The sequence below is a fragment of the Leptonychotes weddellii genome, chromosome 8 (assembly GCF_054177405.1).
Source record: "Leptonychotes weddellii isolate Sample4059 chromosome 8, ASM5417740v2, whole genome shotgun sequence".
Lineage (NCBI taxonomy): Eukaryota > Metazoa > Chordata > Mammalia > Carnivora > Phocidae > Leptonychotes > Leptonychotes weddellii.
The window spans coordinates 96,276,673-96,291,002 of NC_138376.1; the positions used below are offsets into that span (position 1 = coordinate 96,276,673).

At 40.9% G+C, this 14,330-nt stretch overlaps 1 protein-coding gene across 17 annotated transcripts in view; it reads left to right on the forward strand.

Moving 5' to 3' along the window:
- NCOA7 (nuclear receptor coactivator 7) overlaps window positions 1-14,330 on the forward strand; it is a 153,130-nt gene that overhangs the window by 70,037 nt on the left and 68,763 nt on the right. For 15 of the 17 annotated variants that reach the window (XM_081828947.1, XM_006748027.3, XM_081828948.1 and 12 more), the window contains one exon: window positions 9,647-9,867. The exons of the other annotated variants lie outside the window; for them this stretch is intronic. In XM_081828947.1, coding sequence (XP_081685073.1) covers window positions 9,647-9,867 — 221 coding nt within the window. The remainder of the gene's footprint in view (window positions 1-9,646; window positions 9,868-14,330) is intronic. 17 annotated transcript variants of the gene reach the window in all.

Sequence of the window (14,330 nt, forward strand, 5' to 3'; positions counted from 1 at the left end):
CTTTGGTGCAAAAAGGTGGTTTTATTAAAGCACGGGGACTGCACCCATGGGCAGAAGGAGCTGCACTGGGGTTGTGAGGAGTAACTGATTATATGAGATAGTCTATCCTATAGAGGGGAGGGTGATGTTACAGACTCCAGAAACTTGAGTCTGTAGATTTCTGGAGATTGCTTTTTTTCTTATAAACCATTAAGACAGTTGCAAACTGATGGAGACTCCTGACCTGCATGACTGTGATCTCTATCAGTTAACCATTTGTTTTTCCCTTTCCTTTGTTCTAGAGCAGCTAGGAGAGCCTGAGGAATGTCACATGTATCCCACCTGGGGGAGGGGTGCGGGGTGTTAGCTTGTGCTTTGCCTTCAGCTTGCTTTTTGCTCCCTCATCATCGCCCCCCCCACCCCGAACAGTCTTGACCCTTAAATCTTTAAGGTTGTTGAAGGCAGAAGGTCTCACCTTCTGTAGCTTCTTCCTGCCGAGTAGGGGCGTAAAGATGTCCCTACCCATGGGTCAGTATTGGTCAGTCAGGGAGCAGATAGCAGAGTTACAAAAGTGGAGGCAACTGAATCCAACTTAGACAGTAACGAGCATCTCTTTGTGTGGTAGGGATCATCTGTCGACGTGAAGTCATTGTAGATGGAGTCTCAGCACCAAGCAGAGAGACATTGAAAAAGGCAACATATTAGGATTAATATGGCTCTAAGAATGAGAACTCCAACAGAGAGACCCTTAATAGTTGACCATGGTCCTCCCCCAAACCCAGGAACTTAATCGCTGAAAGAGAGAGAAGGATTTTATAGAGCCTCAATTTGGGTATTCATATTTTTCAACAGCCCTGTGACATGTCTGTGATAATCTGGACTATATACATAGCATTACATTTTAATGATGGCACACGTCCCACCTTGTTTTGCTGTTAAAACAGCTAATGCCATTCTGTTTTGTAGAACTGTTTTATGCATTTGAGTTCTTTCAGTGTTTTGTAGAGAAATGCTATTCTGAGTGTCATTTAGGGCTTTGACAGTATACTTATTAAGAGCGTCCATGTGCCAAATGACATCCTCCAGTCCTAAAGAGGGAACAAAGTTGGATGCTAGGTGGTTGTATGAATAAATCACAGAACATGCCCACCGCTGTTTTAAATTTGGAAGGTTGGCTGTGTTGGTAATGGCTTTAATAACGTGTCCGTGCATCCAGGCAAAACCCAGAGCCCAGCGGCCTGTCCAGCTGAGGGAAGCTATGGCCACAAGTAGAGCTGCCTAGCCACTGGGTCCTGTTAGGAGCTAGCCGTCTAATTATAGGCCTTCTGGAACTGCAGTCAGGATATCAGAGCCCTTTGGTTTTGGAGGGCCACCTTTCCAGAGGATGGTGCATGCCAGGCTGAATGTAAATAGTAATTGATTTTTAAGGCCCGAGCTATTTGCTGAGCTGTTTGCACAATAAAAGACGGTCTGTTGTCACTTTGTAGAGACCAAGGGAGTCCAAATCTAGGGACAGTTTCTCTTAGCAAAGTTTTTGTCACTTCAGTGGCCTTTATATCCAAATGAGTAGCTGGTACGAACCCTGTATTACCCTCCATTGGTTATTTTTGGGTATAAAGATTTTTTCCCCTTATTATTAACAAGCCAGTCCTGTGCATTTTTGAATATCCTCATTCCTGGGCTAAGTGAATTTTTTGGTCTGAAGAGACTGGAGTTAAGCCTTTATTGGGGTTAATATTTATTTTGCGCTGCCTGCTTGGCTGCACAGTCTGCCAAATGTTTCCTTTAGATTGTAGGGTCATACACCTTTGACATCCTTCGAGGTGAATCACAGCTACCTCCGCAGGTAGGTGTACAGCCTCAAGAAGAGCCGTAATTTCAGGCCCATATTTGAATGGGGAGTTATGGCTTGATAATCCCTTTCCTTCCAGATTGCTCCGTGGGCATGTAGGACTAGGAAGCCATATTCAGAGTCAGCATAGATATTAATTTTGAAGCCCTTTGCCCGTTGTAAAGCATGGGTGAACACTATTAACTCTGCCTTTTGGACGCAGGTATTTGCTGGGAGGGCTTTGGCCTCAACAGACTTGAGTTAGACTGACTGTAGCATGCCTAGCTTTTCTTGTCCGCTTTTCCATGAAACTAGTGCCATAAGGAAACCAACTGTTGTCTGCATTTCCATAGGGGGATCTTTTAAGTCTGATCGGCTAGAATAAACAAGATCAATAATCTCTGAGCAGTTATATTTTAACACAGAAGTGTGACGGTCAGGCCCAGGCATAGGGTAGCTGGGTTTAAAGTTTGACAGGTTTTAAGTAAAATTTCAGGTGTATCTGTAAGGAGAGCCTGGTATTTAATAAAGTCGCCTCCCGTTATCCATTGGTGGCCTTTGGTCTCTCAGACAACTCTGGACCCGATGGGGTGTCATTACACAGCCAGGGACTTTCCCACAGGGAGCTTTGAGGAGGCTTCTACCAGGAGCACTGTTGTATGCTTGGCCAAAGCCTCTATTTACAGTTTTACGTTAATAGAGGTAGTTCCTGGGACGAATATGATTAAGGAATAAAACCCTCAGGAAACTCTCTTTATTTGAGGTGTAGCCTTAACAATATCCTAATTACAAGGAATCACGGCAAGTGGGAGAAGACTTGTCTCAGGAGATAAGAGCATCCCCAAGTGCATCATCCAATCCAATCATAAGGAAAGTGGGGTCATCCAGTCTCTCCACAAGCCCATAGTTAACCCCAAGGAGTGTATCCCTGGGATTTTGTCATCCCAGCCACACAGAATTGGTCAAGGTGATAGTTAAAGGCCTGGACCTAAGGTACCTCAGTCCATTTGCCCTGTTTCCAGCAGAAAAGATCTAACTGATCAATCATACTGAGGTCATGCAGTGCTACAGGAGATCAGTCCTTATTAATTTTTGCAATCCGAATTGTCTCCAGTGGGTTAAAAGGCATTCCAAGGGAGAGTCCTTGGGAACTGTAGAAGAAAGAAGATCCCATGCTCCTAGAAAAGTAGAGAAGGTCCATTACCACGAACCACTCCCCACCTCCCCCCGACTCCTGGGTGGCATCCCACGCAGAATATGTCAGAGGTTCCTGGTGTCAAAGCAACCCAAGATGTCCCTTGAAGGAAATCACAATGATCACTGCCCTGCCATTAAAGGCCCTGGAGGATGTTAGCGCCCCTCCCCCAACGCTTCCCCATTGCGGTCTAGAATGTGAGTGGACTGAGATACTGTGCCTTGTCTTAAAGACTATGCCACGAAGGCCTTGCCTTATTTTGCCTTGCCTTGAAGTCTGTGCCTTATTTTGCTTTGCCTTGAAGAACCTGCTGTTTTTAACCCTTGGAAAACACTAGAAAACTTTTGCAAGGGGAAATTACCCAATTTTGTAATTTAAGCAGTTAGTAGGGGACATTGACAGAAAACAGTAAAGATAGAAATCCATGATGGTCTAAGTGACATTCCATCACAGGTAATTCCTTACAGCTGACTTCCCTAGAAAATGGTCCCCAGTTGGGTTTTAATTCAGTCGGGTACTGGTTTTGGCTGGCTCCAGGTGGGGGTCTCGTGGCTAGACTAGAGATGTGGAGGAGCTCACATTAGACCAATGAGGAGGAAACCTTACACGGAAGTCTTAAGACTGGTAGCTGTCCTGGTGACTTAGGTGGCTGTCCCGTGCCCAAGACAGATAACTTTGTATAAGGACAGGAAAAAAGGGCATCAAGTTTCTGGGTCTTATTACCATTCCGGCTAGGGTACTAACTTCCAGCCAAAAGGCAGGCATTCTCCTCCCTGTAGAATAGTCACGGGCTGGAGGATTGCAGCCTGAGCAATCAGCATGAAAGTGTTCCAATAAGACCATACTCCTTGAAAAGCCCCTGAAATGAAAGTAAAGGAAGAGAAGAGAAAGTATTCGCTAAGTTTGCACCGAGGCTCAGAGTCCAGATGAGCCCCACGCTCAGATGCCAAATGATGTGGAAATGTTGGAATAAGGAGCCCACGGCCAAGAAAGAATTCTTGAGATGTCTTTGGTGCAAAAAGGTGGTTCTATTAAAGCACGGGGACAGAAGGAGCTGGGCAGAAGGAGCTGCACTGGGGTTGTGAGGAATGACTGACTATATAAGATTATAGTCTATCCTGTAGAGGGGGAGGGTGATGTTAGGGTTCCAGGAACTTGAGTCTGTTGATTTCTGGAGAGTGCTTTTTTCCTCGTAGATCATTAAGACAATTGCAAACTGATGGAGACTCCTGTCCTGCATGACTGTGATCTCTATCAGTTAACCATTTGTTTTTCCCTTTCCTTTGTTCTAGAGCAACTAGGAGAGCCTGAGGAATGTCACATGTATCCCACCTGGGGGGAAGGGAGTTGGGGGGTGTTAGCTTATGGTTGGCCCTCAGCTTGCCTTTTGCTCTCTCAACGCTGTGACCTTGGGAAAAGGCCCTAATTTTTCTCAGTCTTTCTTTTCTTATCTGTAATAGGGAGGTAAGATTGCCTACCATTTTGGGCTTCTGTGAGGGTGGGATAGTATTTGTAAAGTACATATCATGGTGTCTGGTTCGTTAGTCAACTCAGTAATAGTTTCTGTTAAGAAGATAGCAGGAGGGGAAGAATGAAGGGGTGAAATCGGAGGGGGAGACGAACCATGGGAGACTATGGACTCTGAGAAACAAACTGAGGGTTCTGGAGGGGAGGAGGGTGGGAGGATGGGTTAGCCTGGTGATGGGTATTAAAGAGGGCACGTTCTGCATGGAGCATTGGGTGTTATATGCAAACAATGAATCATGGAACACTACATCAAAAACTAATGATGTAAGGTATGGTGATTAACATAACATAATAAAAAAATAGAAAAAATAATAGTTTCTTTTAGAAGAAACCTCTTTCAAAATTTCATAATTTTTTTTTTTTAAGATTTTATTTATTTGAGAGAGGGAGATAGCAAGAGAGAGCACAAGCAGCGGGGAGAGAGAGAAGCAGGCTCCACACCAGGCAGGGAGCCCGACCTGGGGCTCCATCCCAGGATCCCTGAAATCATGACCTGAGCAGAAGGCAGACGCTTAACTGACTGAGCCACCCAGGCGGCCCACATATTAGTCTTTGTTAAAGAGCAAAACTCGATTTTTAAAATTTGGCAATATGTGTTAAATTATTCTTATGTAGGAAGAGACTTCAAAGACTAAATTTAAAAAATGTTTTTCTGACTAGCTTATATTTATATGTGGTGTAAAATTCAAAAGGCACAGAAGAAAACACAGTGAAAAGTAATTTTTCTTATTCTGTCTTTCCCCCTAGCCACTAACATGTGCCAGAAACTCACTTTACCATTTTTTTCATGTGTCCCCTTGTAGACATATTCTATGCATATACTAAATAAGTTTAAATATTCAATGATTTCTATCTTCACCCTTCCTTCTAGTCTCTTGCTCATAGGGCTAACTGTTGAATCAATAGCTCTACGTACTGTCCAACACTTTCTGTGATGAAAGAAATGTTCTATGTGTTTGTCACCCACTATGGTGCCCACTAGCACATAAGTCTGTTAAGCTCTTGAAATGTGGCTCTTGCAATTGAAGAACTGAATTTTAAACTTTAATTTTAATTAATTTTAATAACCACAAGTGGCTGGGTAGTGGTTACTATATTGGACAGTGCTGTGCTAGATATTTATGTCTTCGGCACTTACTAGATACAGAAACTCATGGACCTCAGGTTTTCATCATCTCTCTGGACTGTTGTTCACAAGATAATTATTCTTTGTTTTATTATGAAACATGGAATTAGGGAAAGAATCATATGGAACTAATTTAATACTAATTAAAGAAGTATATAGTTTAATGCATTTTAAATTATATGTGGCTAATATATTTTCTTTTTCAATCAAGCATCTAATTAAGGAGATGTGAAAGTTTTTGACACATGCTGCTAATTAAGAAGATGGTGAAATGGCATGTTCGTAGGAGAGCCCTAGCTGGGAGAGCAGATCTCAACAGACAGCCCAGTTTATTCGCTCATTTATTTGTTCATGCGTTTGGAAAAAGCTTCCTGAGTACTTCCTGTGTACCTTGGAGAAGCCCCGGGAGTATGGCATTTTAACAGAACTTACTAGACAAATCCCTGCCTTCAAGAGGCTTTCACTCTAGTGCTCACGAAAGCCTCCTCGAAAGCCTCCTCTGATGCCTCTCTGTGTTTCTATTGCTCTGGATGTCAGAAGCGGCAGAAGAGACCCCTGCAGAGACAAAGCAAGGAACTTGCTCAAGGCCCTGGCTCTGATTGTTGCCAGTATCCTGAACTTATTTCCTTTAGGAAAGGAAAAAGCTTCAGAGGAAAACAGTTTTCATTCAGCAACTAAACATGCTTTCTTTAGCAGTAACACCTTGTTTATTTCTTCAGTCTACTAACGCTGGGTTGGGTGCTATTTTTAATTTTAAAATTTTAATTTAAAAAAGCCAAGAGATTCCAGAATAAGTCCTTTAACACTCCTTTATGGTAGGGACGGGACAAATAAGCAGCTCAGAATCATGACCCAAGCCACCCTGCTTTATTCTTCTGTGCCTGGGGAACGTCTGTGATTTCCCTAACTTCTGGCTTTCCTGTTCTCTCCCAAACAGTGACTGCTTCTGAGCGTTAGCATTTCATTTGATATAAGTTCTGTGCTTTTTACCTTTCTGCATTTTAATATTTTTGAATATGAATAAGTACAAATTTTATAATAAAACAAAGAATAATTATCTTGTGAACAGTAGTCCAGAGAGATGATGAAAACCTGAAATGATTCAATGGGAGCAGAGATCAAGAAGAGAAGGTGAATTTGAGAGGGAAGGATTTAGGAAACAACTGATAGGGCTTGGTTACAGTAGTGAGGGGAGATTGAATAATAAAACTTGTTTTATGTAATTATGATCTCTTAAAGAAAGATAAATGCAGCATAATAAAATAAAGGTGGGTTTTAGGACTTGTATTCACAGCTATCAAATATAAATATGTCTCATTGTTTACAGTCATTCATCTGCTGAACATGATTTGCTAAGTGTTTTTTTGGTGCACAGTATAAATCTACATTTGGGGTCATTAGAAAAAGCTTGGTTTCTTTTCTTGTGTAACCTTTTGTTTTCAGTTTACCTTAATTTAGTGATGACAAAACCCTTTTGTGAGAATGTCTTACCATGGTAGATACTGACTTGCAGAACAGCAGAGAAGGCTTAAACAGGAACGTTTGAAGAGCATTAACTATACCACGTACGTCAGATGGCAGTTAGTCCCTCTTAGACAAGGCGTTAAAAATGTATTCCCTGCTTTGAAGGAAGGATTTTTACAGTGGGCTTCCCGAACTCACATCTGATTTCCAGTTATGAGCTCAGAATGCTATAGTCGTGTTGATAAACTCCAGAGAAACAAATTCTCATGAGTGCTCTAGTCAAAATAAAAGATGTAGCTGATTGTAAAATTAGTGAAGTATTAAATTGGATTCTGTTTTCTGTTAAACAAGTTTGGTATTGCTATTTTCTAGGGTTTTTTTTTTTGTTTTTTTGGAGAAAAACAGCTACTTTTGGCTGTAAGTGTTGACAGTAATGGGTCTGTGCAGAACAGAGGCAAATGAATAAAATGATATACCCCGTTTTGTTATTTCCATGTGTGAAAACCAGTCTCTAATGAGATGTCCCCAGACAGTGCTGCTCATCAAAACATGTGCCCTAGATCTGAGTGAGTTTAATGATCATGGGGACCGCAAAATGAGGACATTTAAATCAACTTAAAGTGGAAAAATCCAAAAGAGCCAGAAGCAGTATATTTCAGGCTGCATAGAATTAATTTTTGACTCCTCTTTTCTCTCCTCCTGGAAGGAATGATTTTTGGAAGTGGGCAATAAGGTTCATCTCAAGCATGGTTTTGATAAGCCACTGTATCAGAACATCAGCCCATCCACAGCCAGCATTTTGGACACAGATATCAGCTCTGTGCCTAGACCTCCCTAAGCGAAGTGCTGGTTTCTGTAAGATATCTAGGTCATTACGGCATTATGCATACTAATTTCAGCCTCACATAGTACTCTTGATCAAGAGAGAAATTGTTTTATTAGGAACATTATCTGACTCAACATTGCAAAGAGCCACCCACTCTTACCAGAAATAATAAAAAAATTAAACAGTTTAAAATCTGAGGTTAGAAAATAAAGTGTCTGTTGAATAGAAGTCCTTTTTATGAGTTTCCAGTTTGGTTTGGTTTGGTGTGGTTTTTAATAGGTAAACATAAAAAGATAGCGAAACTAAGCAATGGGGAGGGTATTCATCTATGATTTTTGTCCAGCTGCCCTTTCTCCTAGGCCATATACTCATTTATTAGCCAATGAAATCTAAGAACATGGCTGCTAAGTGTTCAATGAATTACAGCCTAGTTGAAATATTTTGTTAGAATATGACACCTTATTTCCAAAGCTGAATGGGTCATGTTTCCTTAGTTCTCATGTCATTATATGATTTATGAGGGGATATTTTACTATTTCTGTTTCTGTTTGTTTGTGTTGTATGTTGGCATAGATTATCTCAATTGATCCTAATAAAAGACCCTAACAATGAGGGTCTCTTATTTAACGAGGGACCTCTCCAGATTGTTAAATGGATTTGTTCAATGTCACGAAACAAAGAAGCAGAAAATCTAACCTTGGTCCCTTTGCTACCCGCTAGGTATCTCATTTTCCTCCCAAAACATTTCCTTATTCTTGCCCAACATCAAATTGTATAGATGCTCAAGAGAGCAAAGGAACTAGACATGTATGTATAAGAGATAGCTGACCATGTGTAAACAGAAAGGGAACGAGCAAAAAGAGTCCTAATTAAAAATATTTACATAGGAGCAGACTGCCACATATACTAGAGGCCAGAACCCTTGTTCTCTACCTTCTGGTAAGGTAAAGGCATTCTTCAGAAGGGCTGGTAAGTATGGAGTGACACATCAATTAGAGTGATACATCAGTTGGAAAATATTTTGAGTTACTGGATTTCACCAAGTATAGTAAACTTCATCTCTTTGACTTAGGAGTAAGGAATTAAAAACATCAGATATGTTAACTATGTATCAGCTATTAGTGATCCGAATGATAACTTTATATATTGTCATTATGGCATTTTCTGTCTCAGGGAATGTAGCTCTTTCTTCAGTACTACTGTCATATGTATGAAGGAAAAGAATTGCTCAGACCTGAACCAGTTCGCCAAACTTTTATACTCAGTGTGTGAATCAGTTATAAAGGATTTAGTTTTACAAATGTGTTTGCCCACTGAAAACCGAAATTCACTCTCTCTCTCTTTTTTAATGTAACACTGCAAACATGGCAGCCATATATTTTGATCAAGAAAATGCTCAACATTTAATAGCCTGTAGAAGAATCTAGTTTTTCCCCAGGCCTGGAGGATTTCCTAATAATTTTCTGAGATATAAGTATTGAGGATATAAAGTTGAGGAAATGCTGCAGGTCTCCATGTAAGAATTTTTAAGTGATTAGGAAAGAAAAAAATAACAGGAAAATGTGATTAACAGTAATATAAAGAAAGTGTTTTCTGTATCAGTTAATTAGTTTCTGAAAGCCCAACAGCATGAAACTAATATAATTCCTCCTAGAAAATCATTTCTCCAATGTTTTCCCTTTTTTTTCCCATTCCTAGATTGAAAAAGAAAAAACAAGCCAAACAAAATGCAGAGACAGCCTCAGCTATTGCTACAAGGACCCATACTGGAAAAGAGGATGCTAAAACAGTCATTTTAGAACAAGACAAATGCAACATTGCTGTAGAAGAGGAATATATTACTGATGAGAAAAAAAAGAGAAAAAATAATCAGTTAAAGGAGATCAGGCGTACAGAACTAAAGAGATATTATAGTACTGGTGAGTATCGGCAATACTGCAGTATTTTCATTTAACATAGGGCCGCCTCAGTCAGTCAAGTGTCCGACTCTTGATTTTGGCTCAGCTCGTGATCTCAGGGTTGTGAGATCGAGGTCTGTGTTGGGCTCTGTGCTGAGTGTGGAGACGGCTTAATATTCTCTCTCTCTCTCCCTCTCTAAAAAACAACAACAAAAACCAAAACAAAAACAACTAGTAATTTTTAAAAGACTATTAATTTATAACCGCTCATCATCATCATAATAATAACAGTAGCAGTTTATTGAGCACTATGATGTACCACCCACCCTTGTTTTGTATACATAGTCTTGTGTAAAGACAAAGTCTTGTGTAAAGGGACATAATTTGGTGTGTCTCATTTAACTTTGTGTTTCCAGGATCTAGCACCTAGTGTGTGCTAATAAATATCTATCCAGTGGATGGTCACCTTCGCTGTATGAGAAATATTTTTCTTAATGTATGTAGACATATCCATAAATATGTTGCTGGAAATGCCTGAACTGTTTGGCATCAGCTGGGCAATAGAAAATTGTGGAGAAATGGCCTAGCATCCATCAGTTAAAAACAAACACACACAACTTGAGAGTTTTAGTTAAGGGATTTTTTTTTTTTTTTTTTTTAAGGTATCTCTGCACCCAGTGTGGGGCTCAGACTCTTAACCCCAAGATCAGGAGTCACATGCTCCACCAATTGAGCCAGCCAGGCGCCCTTAGTTAAGGGGAATTTTAAAAGAAGGCTGCAATATTCTGTAGTTTCTCAGAGTATTCATTGCATCTTAAACTGCATTAACAGAAGTGGCATAGCTAGCATGAGGGAGGTGATAACCCTGCTTTACTGGGATCATCCATTTCACACCTACTGCTCCTGTCACATGCAGGGCTGGGGTATGTCAGAAGAGCGTGCAAAGAAAGGGAAGCGGGAGTCAAACCTTGACCTTGATGTGGCACACAGGATACAGGGTACTAAGAGCGCTAGGCTAAGGGACAAGAGGGCGTCTCTGAGAACAGACTGCAGGACAGTATGTGAAATGTGCTCTTGCAGCAGATTCTTCCGGGGGCCCCACATTTGGTCGCAGTTAATGCCAGAGGTACTGGAAGACAGGTCTTGTCTCCATGTTTAACAGAACTTTCTAGCAGTGCTCATCAAAGATAAAATGGGCTGCTTCTGCTGGCATTGCTCCAGCAGAAGGTAGATGAGGTACCTGCTGTGGAGAGTCCACATTGCGATTATATCATACATGGGTGATAGTGTGATTACATCATGTCTTACACAGCTCAACGGATGCTTTTAATCTCAAACCACTTAGTGTTTCATAAAAAGCTGTAACCGTCACCTGTTGAAAGAAACTTCTGTGTGATTAATAGACTTGCCTTAAAATTTAAAGTGTTGAGTATTACCCCTTCTTTCCAAAAAGAGGAAGAGGATTAAGGAGAATCGCCTTTCTCATTTTCTTTTACATATGATTTGTGCACCTTGGAGATTTGAAAATGTGTGGTTTTGAATAGTTGTGCAGCTTAAAATATTATCTTTTTTTTTACCTTTATTGTAAATGCTGTTGCTTAAGAAGTATTTTAAAGTGGAGATATTTTGGGGCCCCTGGGTGGCTCAGCCGTTAAGTGTCTGCCTTCGGCTCAGGTCATGATCCCGGGGTCCTGGGATCGGGTCCCGCATCGGGCTCCCTGCTCGGTGGGAAGCCTGCTTCTCCCTCTCCCACTCCCCCTGCTTGTGTTCCCTCTCTTGCTGTCTCTCTCTCTGACAAATAAATCAATAAAATCTTTAAAAAAATAAAATAAAGTGGAGATATTTTGCTCTGTAGGGTTTCCCCGAAAGAGGCTGGTAGAGTCCTGTTGGCTGAGGTTTCTTTTAGTCAGGATGCTGTACTAACTGTAGATGATGTGTTAGGATAGCTTTTTAACGTGCTGCACTCTGTTGCACGTGTAATGCTTTGAATCTGAAAGAATACCTTTCATTCTGCTCTTTACCTAACCAACTCTCGCTTGACCACAGAATCGGGTCAGCCATCATTTCTCACAGGAAGCCCTCCCAGTCCATGGCCAGCTTAGACTCTCCTTCTGCATTGTCATTATGGATTTATTTATCTGCTTTCCTATTTATAGGCTGTCTTCACATGGACCCTGTATTATTAGCTTGGTGTAGTATCTGAGTTACAGGTGTTCCTTAAATGTGCATCGAGGGTATGAACTAATACATAGATGAATGAGTACTGTTTCAGTTTGCTTGAGTTTCATGAAAATTCTGGAAGGATACAGGTGGCAGTACAGTAGTTGGGTCAGAATTAGTCTGTGATTTTCTAGACTGGTCTCGAGATCAGTCTAGATGGCATCATGGTTTTTCATCTGCTCTCAAGAATGGCGATGATCATAGGATACGTGTCTTTCTCTGATTGACTTATTTCGAAGCTAGTAGGAAGGGAAAAATGAAGGGGGGGAATCGGAGGGTGAGAAGAACCATGAGAGAGTATGGACTCTGAGAAACAAACGGAGGGTTCTAGAGGGGAGGGGTGTGGGGTGATGGATTAGCCTGGTGATGGGTATTAAAGAGGGCACATTCTGCATGGAGCACTGGGTGTTATGCACAAACAATGAATCATGGAACACTACATCAAAAACTAATGATGTAATGTATGGTGATTAACATAACATAAAAAAAAAAAAGAATGGCAATGATCATTGGTTTGGAGGTTTGGGGCCTTCCCTTAGGAGAATTCAGTGCTTAGGTAAAACCACTAGATGGCCATTGAATTCCAGAGTTCTTTGTCCTTTTCACTTCCCTGTCTAGCTGACAAACACCCACGTGGGCAGGCTTGCTTGGTCTGATAGGGCTGACCTGGCATATTCCTAGAGTTCCATCCCAGGGTGGTGTTCTGTACCACTAGGTGGAGTAGTAGGCCTCAAATCAAGAGTAATCCCATTTCAATTTCGTGGCTCTCGTCTGAGGAGAAGAGACACTAAAATGGGAGGTTCTTTTCAGCCACACTAAGGATTTGGACTTGGCTAGCGTCTGTGGAGAGCTGTTCAGAGAACTGCATTAATTGTGTGACATTGGGTAGAAGTCAGCTTGAAATCAGGTGGAGCTGGTTGGAGACTGGGGCAGAGTGGAGAGGGCACCCTACGGAGAGATTTTGCTCATAGAATCAGCAGTATTTGGTGACCATTCTAGTGTGTGAGGGACAAAAAGAACAGAGTCAAGAATTGACAAACTGGAAAACTCAAGAAGGAAAAAAGAGTTCAATGTCAGTTTGTGTTTGGAGATGTTTTTGAGGTGCCAAGTGGATTTGTCCAAAGGGGCCTAGATTTCAGGTGAGAGGCCTAGAAATTGTGACGTAAAGGTGTGACGTAAATCCACACATGTCAGAGAAAAAACAGGGAATGTAGAGAGTCAAAACAAAAAGTTAATGGAGGACACATGATAATGAAAGTAGAAAAACAGACTGGAAGAACCTGTAACAATATGTTGATAATCGTTTTCTCAGAGTACAGAAATTGCAAGGGAGTTTTGTTTTCTTCACTTTTTTTTTTTTTTTTTACATATTATACATTTTACAGTTATTTTTAATGTTAATCGAAAAATACAGAGAAATGAGTAACAGTAAACCCAAGGGCTTTGCAAAAAGATCATTAAACAAATGTAAAGTTCTATGATCAATAAAGGAGGAACATAGTAACTTTCTATAGGTATCTATTTGCACATCACTAACATCTACCTAATCTAAGGAACAAAATGATGTTTTTACTTGTTGAATTAGATTTATCTGTGCCTCATGTAAGCCTCGGGTAACAATTCATTGCTGTCTCCTGACACTTAGAAAACACGACAGTTAGTTATCTATAAAAGATGTTATGGAAAGATGAGTCACTGCAGTTGCCCCATTGTAGCAAAATGGTGCAGATTCTAAAAATGTTTTGTTTCTGAGAGGGGAGCAGGAAAATGGAAGTGAAGTAATTACAGGGAGGCAGATGGTAGCAGGTAAATCTAGATCCAGCACCTAGTGTAGCACCTGGCACACAGTAAACATCCCAGACATATTATTGACATATAATTGATATACCATTGTATAAGTTTAAGTTATACAGCATGTTGACTTGATACATGTATATATTGCAAAACGATTATCACCATAGCTTTAGCTAACACCTCCATCGGGTCCCATAATTACCATTTCTTTTTTGTGGTGAGAACTTTTAAGATCCATTATTTTAGCAACTTTCAAATATATAATACAGTATTTTTTTTTTTAAAGATTTTATTTATTTATTTGCGAGAGAGAGAATGAGAGACAGAGAGCATGAGAGGGAGGAGGGTCAGAGGGAGAAGCAGACTCCCTGCCGAGCAGGGAGCCCGATGCGGGACTCGATCCCGGGACCCCAGGATCATGACCTGAGCCGAAGGCAGTTGCTTAACCAACTGAGCCACCCAGGCGCCCC